At 43.1% G+C, this 15,366-nt stretch overlaps 1 protein-coding gene across 1 annotated transcript in view; it reads left to right on the forward strand.

Annotated features, from left to right (window-relative positions):
- Nucleotides 1-15,366, forward strand: part of CFAP46 (cilia and flagella associated protein 46) — a 1,558,477-nt gene that overhangs the window by 949,401 nt on the left and 593,710 nt on the right. The window contains exon 42 of the mRNA XM_086922533.1: nucleotides 14,954-15,151. Coding sequence (XP_086778659.1) covers nucleotides 14,954-15,151 — 198 coding nt within the window. The remainder of the gene's footprint in view (nucleotides 1-14,953; nucleotides 15,152-15,366) is intronic.

Raw genomic sequence — 15,366 nt, forward strand, 5'->3', positions numbered from 1 at the left:
TCAGCTCCCCCGGAGTCTATCGTTTGCTCTCTGGTATCGACAGTGTTGCCAGCATTGTCAGCTGGTTCCTTGAGTGTGTTGTTAGTCTGAGTGCTCCTTTGGGGTTCCTGATGATGATCTGGGTGTATTTCAGTTCCCTCAGAGCTTGTGCCCGACATTTTAATTATCTCAACGTTGACTTCAAAAGGGATCCTTTGTGTTGTTTGCCCTGCTTGCTCAGTCCTATCTTGTCAGTCTTGTTGATTGAATTCCATAGATTGCGACCACAATTTGTTTGCGGTAGTGACATCCAGGTTAGACGTTACACACATATTAGTTTCTTTCGTCGTTGCTATATAGCAATTTCTCATATCTTTTGAGGGTTCTTCCTGAGTTTTCCACGGCTGTTGGGCTCCAGTTTGTGTTTCTAAGTCCACAGATTCATTTTCATTCCAGTTATATTCTATTTGGTTTAATTCTTTCATTTGTTTGTTGTTTTGTGACAGTTTTAGGGCCTCAGTATTAGTATTAGTATTAATAGGTTTCATGGGTGTTTGTAATTTATCCTTATTTGTTTCCATTGTCATTGACATCATACCACCCGCAGGATCCTTAAAAAATTGAAATTTGTCTGATATTTTACCAGATTTCTCGAACATCCGCGCAATCGGGGTTATAAGAGATTGGTTCTGACCTGGAGTGTTTATTTTTAATTTTTTTGCTACACTTGATTGCTGCAGTTTTTTTGTGCGTTTAGTTGCTGTTCCCACAGTCCTTACCTTTCCTGATCTCATGTCTAGGACTGTGCTTTTGGTTATATATTTAATTTGTTCCTTGTGAATGTTATTTTAGTACGTTATCGCACTCCAGCACAGACCTGCTACTCCCCTCTTATAGACACAAGTCTCGAACCTAAGAATGCCAAGCTTCTCAGTCCGCACAACACCATGTGCGCTCCCAAGCCTGTCTACTCCTTTTAAGGCTCTGGAACCCTACCGCTTGCTGATCCACACAACAGGTTAAGCAGAGCAAGGAGCAGCTGCCGTCAAGGGGCAGCACTGCAGTGAGGGCGGAGTAAGGGCGGATTAAAGTATATACGAATCCACAGAGCCTGAGGGGTGTGTTGTCCAAAAGCCCAAAGTTCCAGTCTAATCCCAATTTAATTGTGACCTTTCCTGAGTTCCCCTGCTGGCTACGGGCTATGGGCAACGGGCTATGGGTTATGGGTGTGAAGTTTTCCGCCTTGTCCCACCGACCCTCGACCCTTTAACCCAATAACCCAGTAAGTAGGAACTATATATGGACAAAAAAACGAGCCCCCTACCTCTTCAGATGTGGTTTGGTTACGCAACTCGCAGTCAGTAGTCTGATCCTGGAGTTACCATAAGGCCAAAATGACAGACTCCCCTCCCCCGCTTGGCAGTGTTGTTTTCACAGCGCTTAGAGAGCGCTCACACCAACCAGCAGGCAGCAGCAGTCGACGGGACTCAAACCGATCCCCTTTCCAATTTTGCAATTTTGCAAGGTTCCAGACTACAGGTTACTGGGGAGCAGGCTCGCATTGGCGCAGGCGGTGGCGGAGGCAGTGGGGTGCTGTTGTCTCAGCGCTCCACCCAGCTCAGGCTTGTTTCCTTCCCAGTATAAGAATTGGCTTGGTAGTTTGGTCTGCCCTGTTCCCATGATGCACTGGGCCACGGACAGACTAGTTTGCATGTAGCCAGGTTCTGAGCTGGGATGGTGCAGTGAGCTAAAAAACGGTGATGGATCAAGCCCTGATCTTTGGACTGGGTAGGAGTGTTCTGCTTAATTCGGATACTCTGTCCATCACCACCCCCTTTTCTGAATCAGGCTCAGCTCAGGCAGTGCTCGCACCTGCTCACGCCCGCCCGCCGCGTCGCTGCCCCGCTCCTCCCTCACTCTGTCGGACTCTCTCTGTCGAACCTGCCACGGCGCGAAACGAAAACACAGGCAGACCAACAAAGGGCAGTCTGGCGAGCCCGGTGAGTCCTTGCGCCTTGCTGCTTATGCTCCTTATGCTCAGCTGCTCCGCTCCGCTGAAGCCTCCTTGACGGGTACGATGATGGGAGCGGGAGCAGGAGCGTTTCGGTGAATGGCGTTTTCGTGAATGGCGTTTCTGTCTCCAATACCACTCGTGAGCTCCCTCCAGTGGACTTCGGCAGAGCGTCTCGTATGCAGTGCACTGGACTAACCATTAACCATGGATTCCTGAGCAGTGTCTTGAAACTAGGTGCATCAACCATACAGCACCATGTCTCCATGCCATGTGGTCTCGTCACTGTGCCTGTGCTACTGAAGGTAAGAAGTGTTTTTGTCTCTTAGATCTATACAACAGGAGACCTGTTTCTAATGGTCACTATTTCCTTTGCTGATTCTTTCTCCGAGCCACCCCAGATGTCAAGCTACGATTTCTGAAACTTTTTCTATGCACTTGGTATTTGTTGTGGAGTGTCATACATGTTGAATATGTATCAACATAATTGCCTATACATAGTATCACCTGGCTCGTTTTCCTCATTTTCCTTTACTAGTTCAGAGGCAAAATATCTCTGGAGCCGTTAATTGGAGTCCACAACTGAACTCCAAAGATCCTCTTTTAATTTAGTTAAATGCTTTAATTACATTTTGTTTGAAATGGACATCTTCTTCTTGTTATTCCTCCAGATGTCTGTCTTCAGTATCATATTTTTTCTGAACCTGGTTTTATTGGATTCAGGACACTGCAGACTTTAATCCTATTAAACAGTGGTAAAGGGCTTGTACTCTCCCTTACCAACTTAGGAAAACTGGCATGCACCTAATTGCCACATTAAATTATTTATTAGTCCCTATTATATGGACTATGTGTGCCTAAGGTTTGTAAATTAAATGCTACAAGTGGGTTGTAGATTTCTTTGCGCTAGCCACTAGAGTAGCACTGCAAACTATGTCTACAGGCCTCCCCTTGTGACCTGTGTGTGCAGTTGTAAGCTGCCATTTTGACCTGGCTAAATGTACATTTTGCTAGGCCTAATCTTCCTTTTTAATAGATATAAGTCACTCCTAAGGAAGGCGCTAACAGTTTGCAGAAAACACCTTGGCCAGGCATGTGAGCAAGGGTGAGAGACTGTGTTCAATGAAAGGTTACAGCATCAGGAATTCAAGATGTATTTTCATTCATTCTGGTCATTTAGGAAGATAGAGCAATGTACAGATTGTTGCTCACAGCCAGTTTCAGACATAATTACATTTATGAAGTCTTCACCAAGGTTGAGGTTCCAAGGTTCTCGAGATGTTGATGTAGCGGCAGAGGTGTAAAGTGAACTTAACTGCTTTAGTGTTAGCCACCTAACATAATCCACTCACCCACCAAAACTTCTAGTTTATGTCTTCACAGTCATGGATGTAGCACATAAAATATTCAGGAAATTGCTGACAGCCATGATTTTGTTGTCCTTGAACTGGACCGGGAGAGTATGGTTCATGGCTCGCCTTTTAGGTTAGTGTAATCCTTAAAAGCTTTGAGGTTCTCCTTTCCTCCAGTCTCACATGAGGGCAAGCTACACTTCCACTATACCCTCATATAAGACCATGCTTATCTTCTGAGAAGTTATTGGTCTATGGTCATAACCTTTTAGATGGTTATAAGATCTAGGCCCGCCTTGTTTTGGTTGAAAATATGGCGGAACCCTGCTGCTTCTTTAACCCGCGAAATTATAATTGATTGTTTAAAATGCGAGCGGGCTAATCACATACCTTGGCTCAGAGCAGTAGAGGAAAGCTTAGTAAGTGTGGAGAAGGGGCAACTATTTTTATCACCCCTAACTATTGATTGCTCCCATAAGAACCTAGTAACAAGCATTAGAAATGCAATAGGTCTCGCAGCATTAGAGTTAGTGCTTTTAGAATTGTTTATGGGTTTTTTTGTAAATCTTTAGCATGAGGTTGAGGGTGAGTGAGGGTGAGTGAGGGTGAGGGGTTGAGGGTGAGTGAGGGTGAGGCTGAGGGGTTGAGGGTGAGGGTGAGTGAGGGTGAGTGAGGGGTTGAGGGTGAGGGGTTGAGGGTGAGTGAGGGTGAGGGGTTGAGGGTGGGTGAGGGGTTGAGGGTGAGTGAGGGGTTGAGGGTGAGTGAGGGTGAGGGTGAGTGTGAGTGAGGGTGAGTGAGGGTGAGGGTGAGTGAGGGTGGGTGAGTGTGAGTGAGGGTGAGTGAGGGTGAGTGTGGGTGAGTGTGGGTGAGGGTGAGGGATTGAGGGTGAGGGGTTGAGGGTGAGGGGTTGAGGGTGAGTGAGGGTGAGGGGTTGAGGGTGAGGGGTTGAGGGTGAGTGGGGGTGAGTGAGGGTGAGGGGTTGAGGGTGAGTGAGGGTGAGGGGTTGAGGGTGAGTGAGGATGAGGGGTTGAGGGTGGGTGAGGGTGAGTGAGGGTGAGTGTGAGTGAGGGTGAGTGAGGGTGAGGGTGAGGGTGAGTGAGGGTGAGGGTGAGTGAAGGTGGGTGAGGGTGAGGGGTTGAGGGTGATTGAGGGTGAGGCGTTGAGGGTGAGTGAGGGTGAGGGGTTGAGGGTGAGTGAAGGTGAGGGTGAGTGAGGGTGAGGGGTTGAGGGTGAGTGAGGGTGAGTGAGGGTGAGGGGTTGAGGGTGAGTGAGGATGAGTGAGAGTGAGGGTGAGTGAGGGGTTGAGGGTGAGTGAGAGTGAGGGTGAGTGAGAGTGAGGGTGAGTGAGAGTGAGAGTGAGGGTGAGTGAGGGTGGGTGAGGGTGAGTGAGGGTGAGGGTGAGTGAGAGTGAGGGTGAGGGTGAGGGTGAGTGAGGGTGAGGCGTTGAGGGTGAGGTGTTGAGGGTGAGGTGTTGAGGGTGAGTGAGAGTGAGGGTGAGTGAGGGTGAGTGAGAGTGAGGGTGAGTGAGAGTGAGGGTGAGGGTGAGTGAGGGTGAGTGAGGGTGAGGGTGAGGGTGAGTGAGGGTGAGGCGTTGAGGGTGAGGCGTTGAGGGTGAGGCGTTGAGGGTGAGGTGTTGAGGGTGAGTGAGAGTGAGGGTGAGGGTGAGAGTGAGGGTGTGTGAGAGTGAGAGTGAGGGTGAGTGAGAGTGAGGGTGAGGGTGAGGGTGAGGGTGAGGGTGAGGGTGAGTGAGGGTGAGGCGTTGAGGGTGGGCAGAGAGAGTGAGGGGGCGGAGCGGGGGTGTGCTATATGGTTGTGGTGCCTTCATTCTCGCTAAAACACTCCTGTGGTAGCTGATGGGCTTCAGCATTTTTTGACAACCAACTTTTTTTTTTAAGATTCTAAGACTAGAGCTTGCAGTCAAATAACATGCTTGACTGGCCAATATTGTGAGCATCTGATAAATATATTGAAGATTAATAGTATCATACTTTCTTTTTAAAAAAAGTGTGATAATGAAGTATGATAAATTAAGGCTACTTAAAGCTGCAGAGCTTATCTTTCAAGTAATTGGGGAACCATGCAGTGGTCAGACGTACTGCAATTCAGGTATTCCCCACCCTCGAGTTAAATAAAAAAAATTCTGCAAACAGCACATTTTATTTTAGAAGTTGTATTGGTTATATAATTTACTGTACAATCAGACACATTTTAATTGTTTCATAAGGCATAGAATCCGTATATATTAGGATTTCACACCGTACCCAAAGCATTATTTATATGTACTAGTAAGATTGCGAAAAGTGACATCACTTCTTTGATTCTTAATATTCAGGTGCACGTCAATTACCTCAAGTTATGAGACTAGAAAAATGGCCTGTGTCTGATCCGAAATTAGAACTGTTATCCGAGGCTTGGTTGGAAGAGGCCTTAAGGATAAGTTAAGGTCCAAGTGCAAGTTGTTCCTCTGGGAGTCACCCTCTAATATATAATATGTGCACATGAAGAGACCTAAAACACACGATCTGTGATTTATAATTGGAAAACAGCACCAGCAACTCTCAGAGGCCTTTTTATGAGCAAGAAAGAAGATGGTTTATTTTTTTTATGAGTTCTACTGGGTTTGTAAAAAATTGAATACAATTCTGGGAAGACGAAGTTTTAGGGTGGTTGCCAGTTTGGCAGAATACTGCAAGCATTGTTAGAGTGGCTGTCCAGCATATTTCCATCCTAATGGCCTGGAGCAGACTCTGCAGTCAGGCATTACGTTTCTTCTAGCTCCATGCTTGTCTAGCCCCGGATAACTCTTTTTAATCTGTTCATAAGTCAGGGTGCAGGGTAAATGTTTAACCGAAGTTTGGAAGCAACAGATTTCAGGACACAGGCTACCTTTCACTAACAACACCCAAGAAAAACCTTTTCCGTTAGGCAAAGCCTCATCTGCTGCACTTTTAAGAGGACGGAAGGGAAGGCACGCTTTCCTGAAAATCATGTTTCACTTACTTGACCGTCGGGTTGAATTGTGTGGGAAAGCTCGAATTTCTTACGTGCAGAAAATGAAGAGTTTAACACGCCGACAAAAAAAAATACGAATTCCAGGACCTACCTATTGTAGAAATATTCACAGAATTGTGTGTGTGGTACATTTACAATTAACTACCGAACTGCGACTCCCTTGCACAAATTAGTTAACGATTGCAACACAGCTGCCAAGTGGCCCTGTGCCACAGAAGCGAGACCGGTTTTCAGGCAACAGTGTTACCATGCTCGGGACTTGTAGCCGCATGTTCGAGGGGGACAGCCTGAACAAGTCACAGAATGAAGGCACTGAAAACTCTCAAAAGCAGCAGAGGCCTTGTCCTCCTCGTGGGCGGTGTCTGAGGGGTGCTTGGGGGCCCCACTTACCTCTACGTGCCTTAGGTGTTGCTGAATGTGCTGGAGCCGAGAGGCATACATTGAGACGCAGCAGCAGCAGCCGTCTCTCCCCGGACAGGACTGTGCTTGCACGTTAACGATTAGCAAAGCTTCGGCAGTGAGGAGGCTGTTGAACCCTAGGCAGCAGGTTCAATGCTACAAGCGCTGGCAAAGTTCCTTGCCGAAAACGTGCAGGTCAACAGTTTCTGTTTGCCCCTTCACAATGGGGTTCAACTGCTGGTGGGGGGGAGGGGGGCTTTGAGGACAACTGCCACCTGACCCTAAGTCCTCAAAGTGACATTCAAGTAATCCTGGGTTTTTAGCCAGAACATTTTGATTCCGGGGCTTGTAGTTCATATTTACTATTATCCGTATCGGCCTACAACTCAAAGCATGTAAATGGCAATTGGCAAAACAATATAGAGCCTTTCATAGACAGCAGCAGTGGGTTGTTCCCACGTCATTTTGCAGATACCATATGTGTGGAGTTTAAAGATGGATTTAGAGGAGAAAATAAGGTTAAAAGGAAAGGAAAGGAAATTATGTGACATATAGTGAAGAGAGTGAGGCGGGGGAAAGGAGGAAACACGGGGAATCGAGAGGGAAAGAAGAGATGGCGAGGCAGAGGGAAGGGGAGAGAATGAGGTGAAGTAAGAGGGATAGGGAGAGACAAAAGGAAGACAGACTGCAACAAACAAGATGGAGGGCATTGCTGTGGGGAGGGGGGGAGGAGAAGTGCGACACGGCCGCAGCAGGGGGCGGAGCGGGGAGAGAAATGTAATTGACACGGCCGGCCGGTCGTGAAACTGAAAGCATGGCCGGCCGGCCGTGAAAGCCTTTGATGCGGCAGGGGGAAATGCGAGACGGCGGGAAGGGGGCGGAGCGGGTAAACAAAGACGGACATGCACGCGCCCGTGACTTTTAAGGTCAATGCGCATGCGCATAAGCTTAATGCGCATGCGCATTGACCTTAAAAGTCACGGGCACTGCAAGGAATCGCCACGATTCCTTGCAGTGCAGATAAAGAGTGGATAACTCGCAATACTCTCGCCTTGCTCGATGCGCATGCGCATCGACAGGCGAGACCTAAAAAGGGCTCTGTATGGTCAGTATAGAAGGGAGAGGGAAAGGACTGAGCTTGTAAAGGTACTATTATAAAGTATATCCCCCTTCTCGAAACATCTGGCAGGTTTAACCTTATGCCTCAGGGCTACTTGCGGAAAAAAATGGGCAGATGGAATAGGAGTTTGTTGTTTCGCTTTAGGGATGGGAGCATTAAAAATCTACTTTGCTTCTCTTTAGGCTTTAATAAAAATCAGGACATTTTAAGCTGTCCCTGTAATTTAGGTGGTAAACAAAGCCTTTTACATTTTATGTTTTTTTGTGGTTTTTATGTAAAATACACTAAACATTATCTGATTCCATATTTTAGAGAGAATGCCATGATGGATTTTAACTTTACTTTTAGAGATCTATTGATGCTAGGCACTGATGATGTAATCTTCAGAGTTAGATGTTTTTTCCAATCCGCTGTTCGTTCTCGAGCAACATTGAATATGGTTTGATAAAGTTTGCAATTTTTTGCATAGTTTGCACTTCTGTATATTTGCACTAATGATTGTATTTTTGCACATACGGTGGTTAATTAGTCTGTATACTGCCTCTATCGTAGTGCAAGCCCGGCTAAACATACTATACGTTGCACTTTAAAATAATGTTACTTGAAGCCATCTTGTGAAATTATTTTTATGACTTTTTATCAGCCTTTTAAATGATTCTTTTATTGCTTTTATTAGGATGAATTGTTGTGATGTACTTGTACTTTTATGGATGGTTTTATATCTGAATAAAGATCCTTGAATTGAATTGAATTTAGATGGTTATTGACATCATTGTGTGAGTACAAGATTCTCACAGTGATGTGATCAGCAGTACTTAGAACCACTGTCAATACTCCTACCGATAGTACTGTGTTTTTCATTGCATCTCGCTGAGCAAATGTTTAGTGTGGGGTTATGTTGCTCCCTTATCTTTATTTCTGAGCTAAAACAAGGATCTTTTGTTAGCTGAGAACACAGTAGTCTCTAAAAAAACATTCTTTTGTTTTTTACAGATTTGGTTGAGTGTCATATTATTATGTGCAATTAAACTTTTTTCTGGTACTGTTTTTGTGGATGAATTTTCCTTTTGCATCAATACATAACCATGACTTAAAATCTGTCTCTTGGTGTCCTTTTTTTAGCAACTATAATTAGATGTAAGACTAACACTTTTTCATACTAAGACTACGTTGGATTTATAAATGCCCAGACGCCTGTATCACTCTCAGATATGTTTATTATCAGTGTGTTGCTCTTTGATGTCTTAAGACCTTTCTACCCAGTTTAAAGAAAAGTTTCCTGCTTTCATCAACGACGGTTAGAAACTTTGAAATATTACTTGGACTACATTGTACAGTACAGCTTTGCAAAAATATTTTTGTGGACTCTGGTTGCAGAACCCAGACCTTGTTCCTGCGAAAATCAAAATGAGCATGCTATTCCTTGTTGAAACTTTAGGTAGCCATTTAAAAGAGAAGAGATAGTAAAATCTGTCTTACTGTCCATCAGTCCACATCTGGTTCCTGAGTTTCTTTCTTCCGACATTTGTGCTTGCATGCAGACTAATGCCGCCTGAGTTGGAGGGCAGTTTAGTGGGCACTTTTTTTGAGAGAAGGGATCATGGTCAAAAGATCAATATTGTAACCGTTGTGAGTGAAAAATCACATCCACACAACAAAAAAAACAAGTATTTGTAATGCCAGGTGGTCTTGCTTACTTTACATACTTTTGAGACAAATTGGCGTTGCCAATGCTTGTTTAACGTAGTCTTCAGTGTCTGTTCAGATTGATATTGTATCGTCCACATAGCTGCTGCTGGTTTTCTAGTAACCACTAGGTGGCACTGAAAGGCAGCAATTTGGTGCTGTGTAAACATGGCTGTTTTTGAAATGCTTTGTTTGGAGCAGGACAAATGACAAATCTACTGACAGTAAAACTAAAAGGCTTCTATTGGCAGGTGAAATACAGAATCAAGGCAAAGCCAAAATTAGGAGCAAGAGATTGACAGGAAAACTGTTCAATCTGGTGCATAGATTGGCGCTCTGTAATATTTTATCGAAGGCCGTCTATAGTGAGATGATCTTGAACAATCAATTTCTGAAGCAGATCATTAAGATACAGAGCATGTATTTGCTTTCATCTCTCCTAAAGATACTGGCTCTAGGGAGAGGACTCTGTTAAGTTTGTCACAGTAAAGTATATACCATAATAGTACCTCTTGCCCTGGATAAGTATTCAGGTATGGTTTTTGAACCTTGGATGTGGGCTGTAGCTATAAAGCTTAAGCAAATGATAAAGAGATGGACGGATCACAGAGCTCACTATAACACCACAGATCTTAACATCAGTGGCTGCTGGATTGCGAAACACAACCCCACCATTGAGCCTTCACATTAGTGTTGGATCTGGCCCTCTCTGTAGGGTCATCCCCAAACATTTTGCCTTCAGCCCATATCTTTTATGAACCTGTTTTTGTTCACGTTTAGGACTCTGTGCACTTTGCCTATGCTAACCAGTGCAAAAAGTGCTAGTGCTCGCTACTTTAAGCATAGTAAAACTGACTTATAATAAAATGTTGTCCCAAACGAAAAAAACTTGGGATGATGCATTGTGGGAAGATTTACTAACAGCAGCCAAACTAAGAGATCAAGGCACCTTTTGGAGCTTAATATCCAAAGGGAACAGAAAGGGTAGATCAATCAAGGACGTTTATTTAGATGAAAAAACTTGGTGCGACCATTTTGGTAAACTTTACTCAGAAGATGAAGAGGGGTTGCACACAAAATCCAGAGTACAATTTAGAGCTGAGTATTGTGCCATTAAATTTTAGTATAGAGGAGACTATGTAGGCAATAGGGGCTATTAAAGCGGGCAAAGCTCCAGGACCGGACAGGATTCCTGGAGATCCATAAAAACACGATGTGGAAGTATGGGGGCCATACATTAACTTTTTATGTAACTCTATAGCGGCTGGAACGCCAATCCCTGAAAGTTGGAAAGGGGCAGAAATTGTAACAATATTTTAAAAAGGAGATCGTTATGATCCGGGCAATTACCGCCCAATTAGTTTATTTGACCTTTTACAGAAGGTTTTTGCCAGGCATATTTTAAACCGACTCATAGAATGGATAGATGAGACTCAAATATTATCCAAATACCAGGCAGGGTTCAGACCAAAAGTTAGTACAGTAGATCAAGTGTTCAGGTTCACGTGCATCTGCTGGAAGTACAATAACATAAGGAAGGGCAGTTTGTATGTGGCATTTATAGACTTGCGGGCCGCCTTCGACCTCGTCCCACGAAATCTCCTGTGGATTACATTACGAGACATGGGGGTCCCAGGCGAGCTACTTAATGAACTTATTCGATTACACACAGAGAACTATGCAAAAGTTAGATGGGGAAAGGATGGTGAATTATCAAAGCCCATACCTGTAAGCCGTGGTGTGCGCCAAGGATGTGTTTTGGCACCTACGCTATTTTCATTGTACGTTAATGATATACCTGTGTATCTAAGGGACTGTGACCACGATTCTCCTAGGTTAGGAGATGAGGCAATCACGGCATTACTTTTTGCCGATGATACAATCCTCATCTCACAGACCCCGAAGGGCCTTCAAAATCTGGTGAATTCCTTTAATAGTTACTGTGAAAAGAAGGGGTTGGAAATAAACTCATCTAAAACAAAATACATGTCAACAAATCCACAAAAGTCTTTCAAGAAGAATTTGGCCTTAAACAATCAAAAATTGGAATATGTGGAGAGCTTTAACTACCTAGGTAGTACACTGAACAGCAACAGTTCATGGAAGGGACACCTGACAAAGAGTAGGTTGGCTTTCAAGCAAAACTCTATGCCCATCCAAAAAGTGCACGGAGCTAGTGACTCTAAAGCCATCACACCGGCACTGGAAGTCTTTAAAGCAAAGGCCCAATCGGCTGCACTTTACGGTGCTGAGGTCTGGGGGCATTGCTGTAAACATAATTTTGAAGGGGAAGAAAACCACTTTGTGCGCAGGTTATTAAAAATACCAACTAGAACCCCCCTAGTTCCAGTATTCCTAGATTTGGATCTTAAACTGACAGATCATCAAGCAGCTCTTAGGCCATTGATGTATTGAGTAAGGTTATGGACAACCCCTAAGTTGTGTAACTATAAAAATGGATTGATAGAAATTACCCAGATTGATGAGTACAAGAAAATTGCATGGCTAAAGCACATTGAACTTTGGTGTATCAGGCTAGGGCTGTCCCATTTTTGGGACGAACCCCAGAATATGACTTCTGAGTGTAAAAAGATTTTAAAATGCTGCATTTGAATCGTTTATGGATGAGATAAACCCACCACTAGCAAAAACTTTATATTTGCAATTCAGATATGGGGTATTACAGACCAATGCTCATACATGTAATTGGTGAGGTAACAATGAGGAAGGTATCTGTACCCTTTGCCCACTAAAAGCCAAGGAAGATGATGCCCATCTATGGTTTTTCTGTTCCGTGTATGCGTCACCCAGACAGCGCTGGATAAAACCCTTGTGTAAAAATTTGGGTGTCAGGACGTATAAAGAGGCTGAGCGTATTATAAGGTCTAACACCTCACAACTGGTGGTTTTTTGCATAAGCAGGTTCTTATTCAATGTGCTCCTTATTAGGAAACGTCTTGGACATAAACTATAATGTAATAATGAAATCTGCAGTCTTCTCCCACAATGTAAAATAACGTAGAATGCACTGAGTTCACTTTTTGTACAAATCATGTGGTTTTAAAGATTTTAATCTAGGTTTTACTCTGGCTTTTTATAAGGAATTAACCTTTTTTATGGTTTTAATTAGATTTTATGTAATATGCATAATTAATTGCACAGAATTAATTGTTACTCTGCCCCACTATATTAATTGTAATGTGTTATGTGATCAATTGTAGTCAAAGGCATTTTTTTTTAAACTCTTGTTTGTAAATGTTTTTTCTTGTCTGTACTTTCTGCTTTTATGGCTATATTAGCCGAAATAAAGTTGAACTGAACTGACTTATTCCCAATCAGCACGTTAAATTTACTTGTCAGTTTCTAGTAAAATGGTACCACAGGTACCCAGAGACTGTAAATTAAATGCAATTAGTGGGCCTTCATCACTTAATGGGTCAGTCACTTAAGGAGCTTTATTAAACATTGCAGGCCTGACATTGCAGCCTCACCTCTAGGGTAGGCCTAAAACAGCCCATAGGGCAGGGTGCTTCGTATTAAAAAAACTAAACAGGTACCTTTAATTTTTACATGTTCTGGTAGTGAAAAACTCTCAAATTCGTTTTTTCACTATTGCAAGGCCTAATTCTCTTATAGGAAAACGATTGACGTTACGAGTATTCTACTCAATATAGTTCTTAGGGCCAGATGTAGGAAGGCTATTACCGGTCGGTAACGGCCGAAATCGGCCGTTACCGACCGGTAATAGACTTTTCCCATGTAGGAGGCACATTTACGGATTCGGTAAATAACAAATCGGTATTTACCGATTCGGTATTTACAGAATCATCATTTACCGAAATGTAGGAAGCACTTCAAAGAGTGCTTCTGGGCTTTAAGGATTCGTAATTTTGCACCAACTATTAGTTGGTGGTAAATAACGAATTCCTATGTAAATGCAAATCTGTGCATTTACACCTGTGCCATGTGACAGACATACCTACCCCTGGGCATGTATGTGTGCCACATGTGCACACAAGCACTAATCAGGGGTGCAACAGGGTGTCAAAGTGACACCCTGCCACCCTTGACTTTTTCCCAATTTTACCGAATCGGTAATTACCGATTCGATAATTGACATTCATTCCTATGGGCCTCCAGGCCCATAGGAATGAATGGCAAATACTGAATTGGTAATTACTGATTCGGTAAATACCGAGTCTTAACGATTCAGTATTTTTTACCGAAAAATTATCTGCATAGCATTTACCGATTCGAAAATACGAATCGGTAAAATTCTGTATTTACGAATCTGTAAATGTCAATGAGCTACATCTAGCCCTTAGTTCTCAAGCAAGGAGAAGGTCTGAGACCAATTCTAGACCTTTGCTTTCTAAATAGGTTAATGATGACGCCGATCTTTAAAATGGTAACTCTTTAGATTCTTCTAAATTTAGATGTACAAACTTTTCTCCTATACTAAGAACTACAGGATACAGATTTGTTTATCTTACTTAGACCATGCCAGAGGAAATAGTTCAGATTTGTGATTAGAGAAGAGCCTTTTCACTTTAACTTTTTCAGTTTTTAGTTCTTTAACTGGACACACTTCACAGCCTAGAATTTTCAACAAAGTGAGGAAGTTGTGGTGGCTCAGATTTGAAGACAGGATATTCATAGGAATCCATACTTCAGCATTGTTCATGTAAGCATTGTCTGCCTATTTGGCCATGCCCAACTTCCTAAAAACTTTGCAGAAGGCTAGGAATTTGTTATTTTACTCCATACTTATGACCTGATTCATACTTAGAAGTAAATGTACTCCAAATTTAGATATGTCCGCTGGCCCAGCTGACATCTCTTAACATTGGCAGGACCTGCCATCACAGCGGTTCCTGTCAAAGTATTAAAGTTTTGATGGATGGTACAGACAAAATGACAGAAACACCTGTCACACTTTTGAAATGTTTTTCTATTTTCAAAAACAATATCCAATGTTTTTGAAATTACAAAACCGTATGACTCCTACACCTTGCGAGTTGTCTCCTATGGTGCAGGGGTAATTTTAAAGTTACCACTGCCCCTTCCGGTGGGAAGGGGCAGTGAAACCTGCCCATTTGACTTTCCACTTTAGTTCGGGGGGAGTGGTCGAATGACCAAACCTCTGACAGCCTTAATCTGTTGGGCTTTTGGTGGATGTCAGAGTGTGTCGAAGATGAAGTAGTCTTTGTCACTGATATACTTTTGGACTGCCTGTCTGTAAATCAAGTGGGGGACCTTCAGTTTGGCAGAGAGTATCCTCAATGCCAAACTCTATATTAGCCACTTAGTTTAGTTTAGCATATATTGTGCTTTTGTCATTCATTTTTTCAGCATCAGAACAGCTGTACTCTAATGCCAGTTTCTATTTTTCAGACTCGAGGGATCAGCTTGCCAGTCATGAGAAGACTTGCTAATATGAAACTTAGCCTGTCAGAACTGACCTTGGAAATGTTTGATCTTGATTGCATTGAAAATCAGAAGAAGATTTTACTTGAAAAACAAAAAGGGTCAATGCACAAAATGATTGAAGAATTTGTAGGAGCAACACCTAACTACACGTGTACAGAGCTGGTAATCCTTTGGTGCAATATGTGATACTTTGTCAAGTCTGTATTTCATGCAAAGTAGTCTGAAGCATTAACCTAAAAGGGACTAACTTCTGATATAGTATATAGTTAAATTATGTTTTTTTTTCTCTTGTTTAATCTTATATATGTTGGTATTTAAATATTTATATGTTTATGTGGTTTCGTAAATAGTCTTGTGGACGTGTCATAGCACTGTAC

The sequence above is a fragment of the Lissotriton vulgaris genome, chromosome 5 (assembly GCF_964263255.1).
Source record: "Lissotriton vulgaris chromosome 5, aLisVul1.2, whole genome shotgun sequence".
NCBI classification, from domain to species: Eukaryota; Metazoa; Chordata; class Amphibia; order Caudata; family Salamandridae; genus Lissotriton; species Lissotriton vulgaris.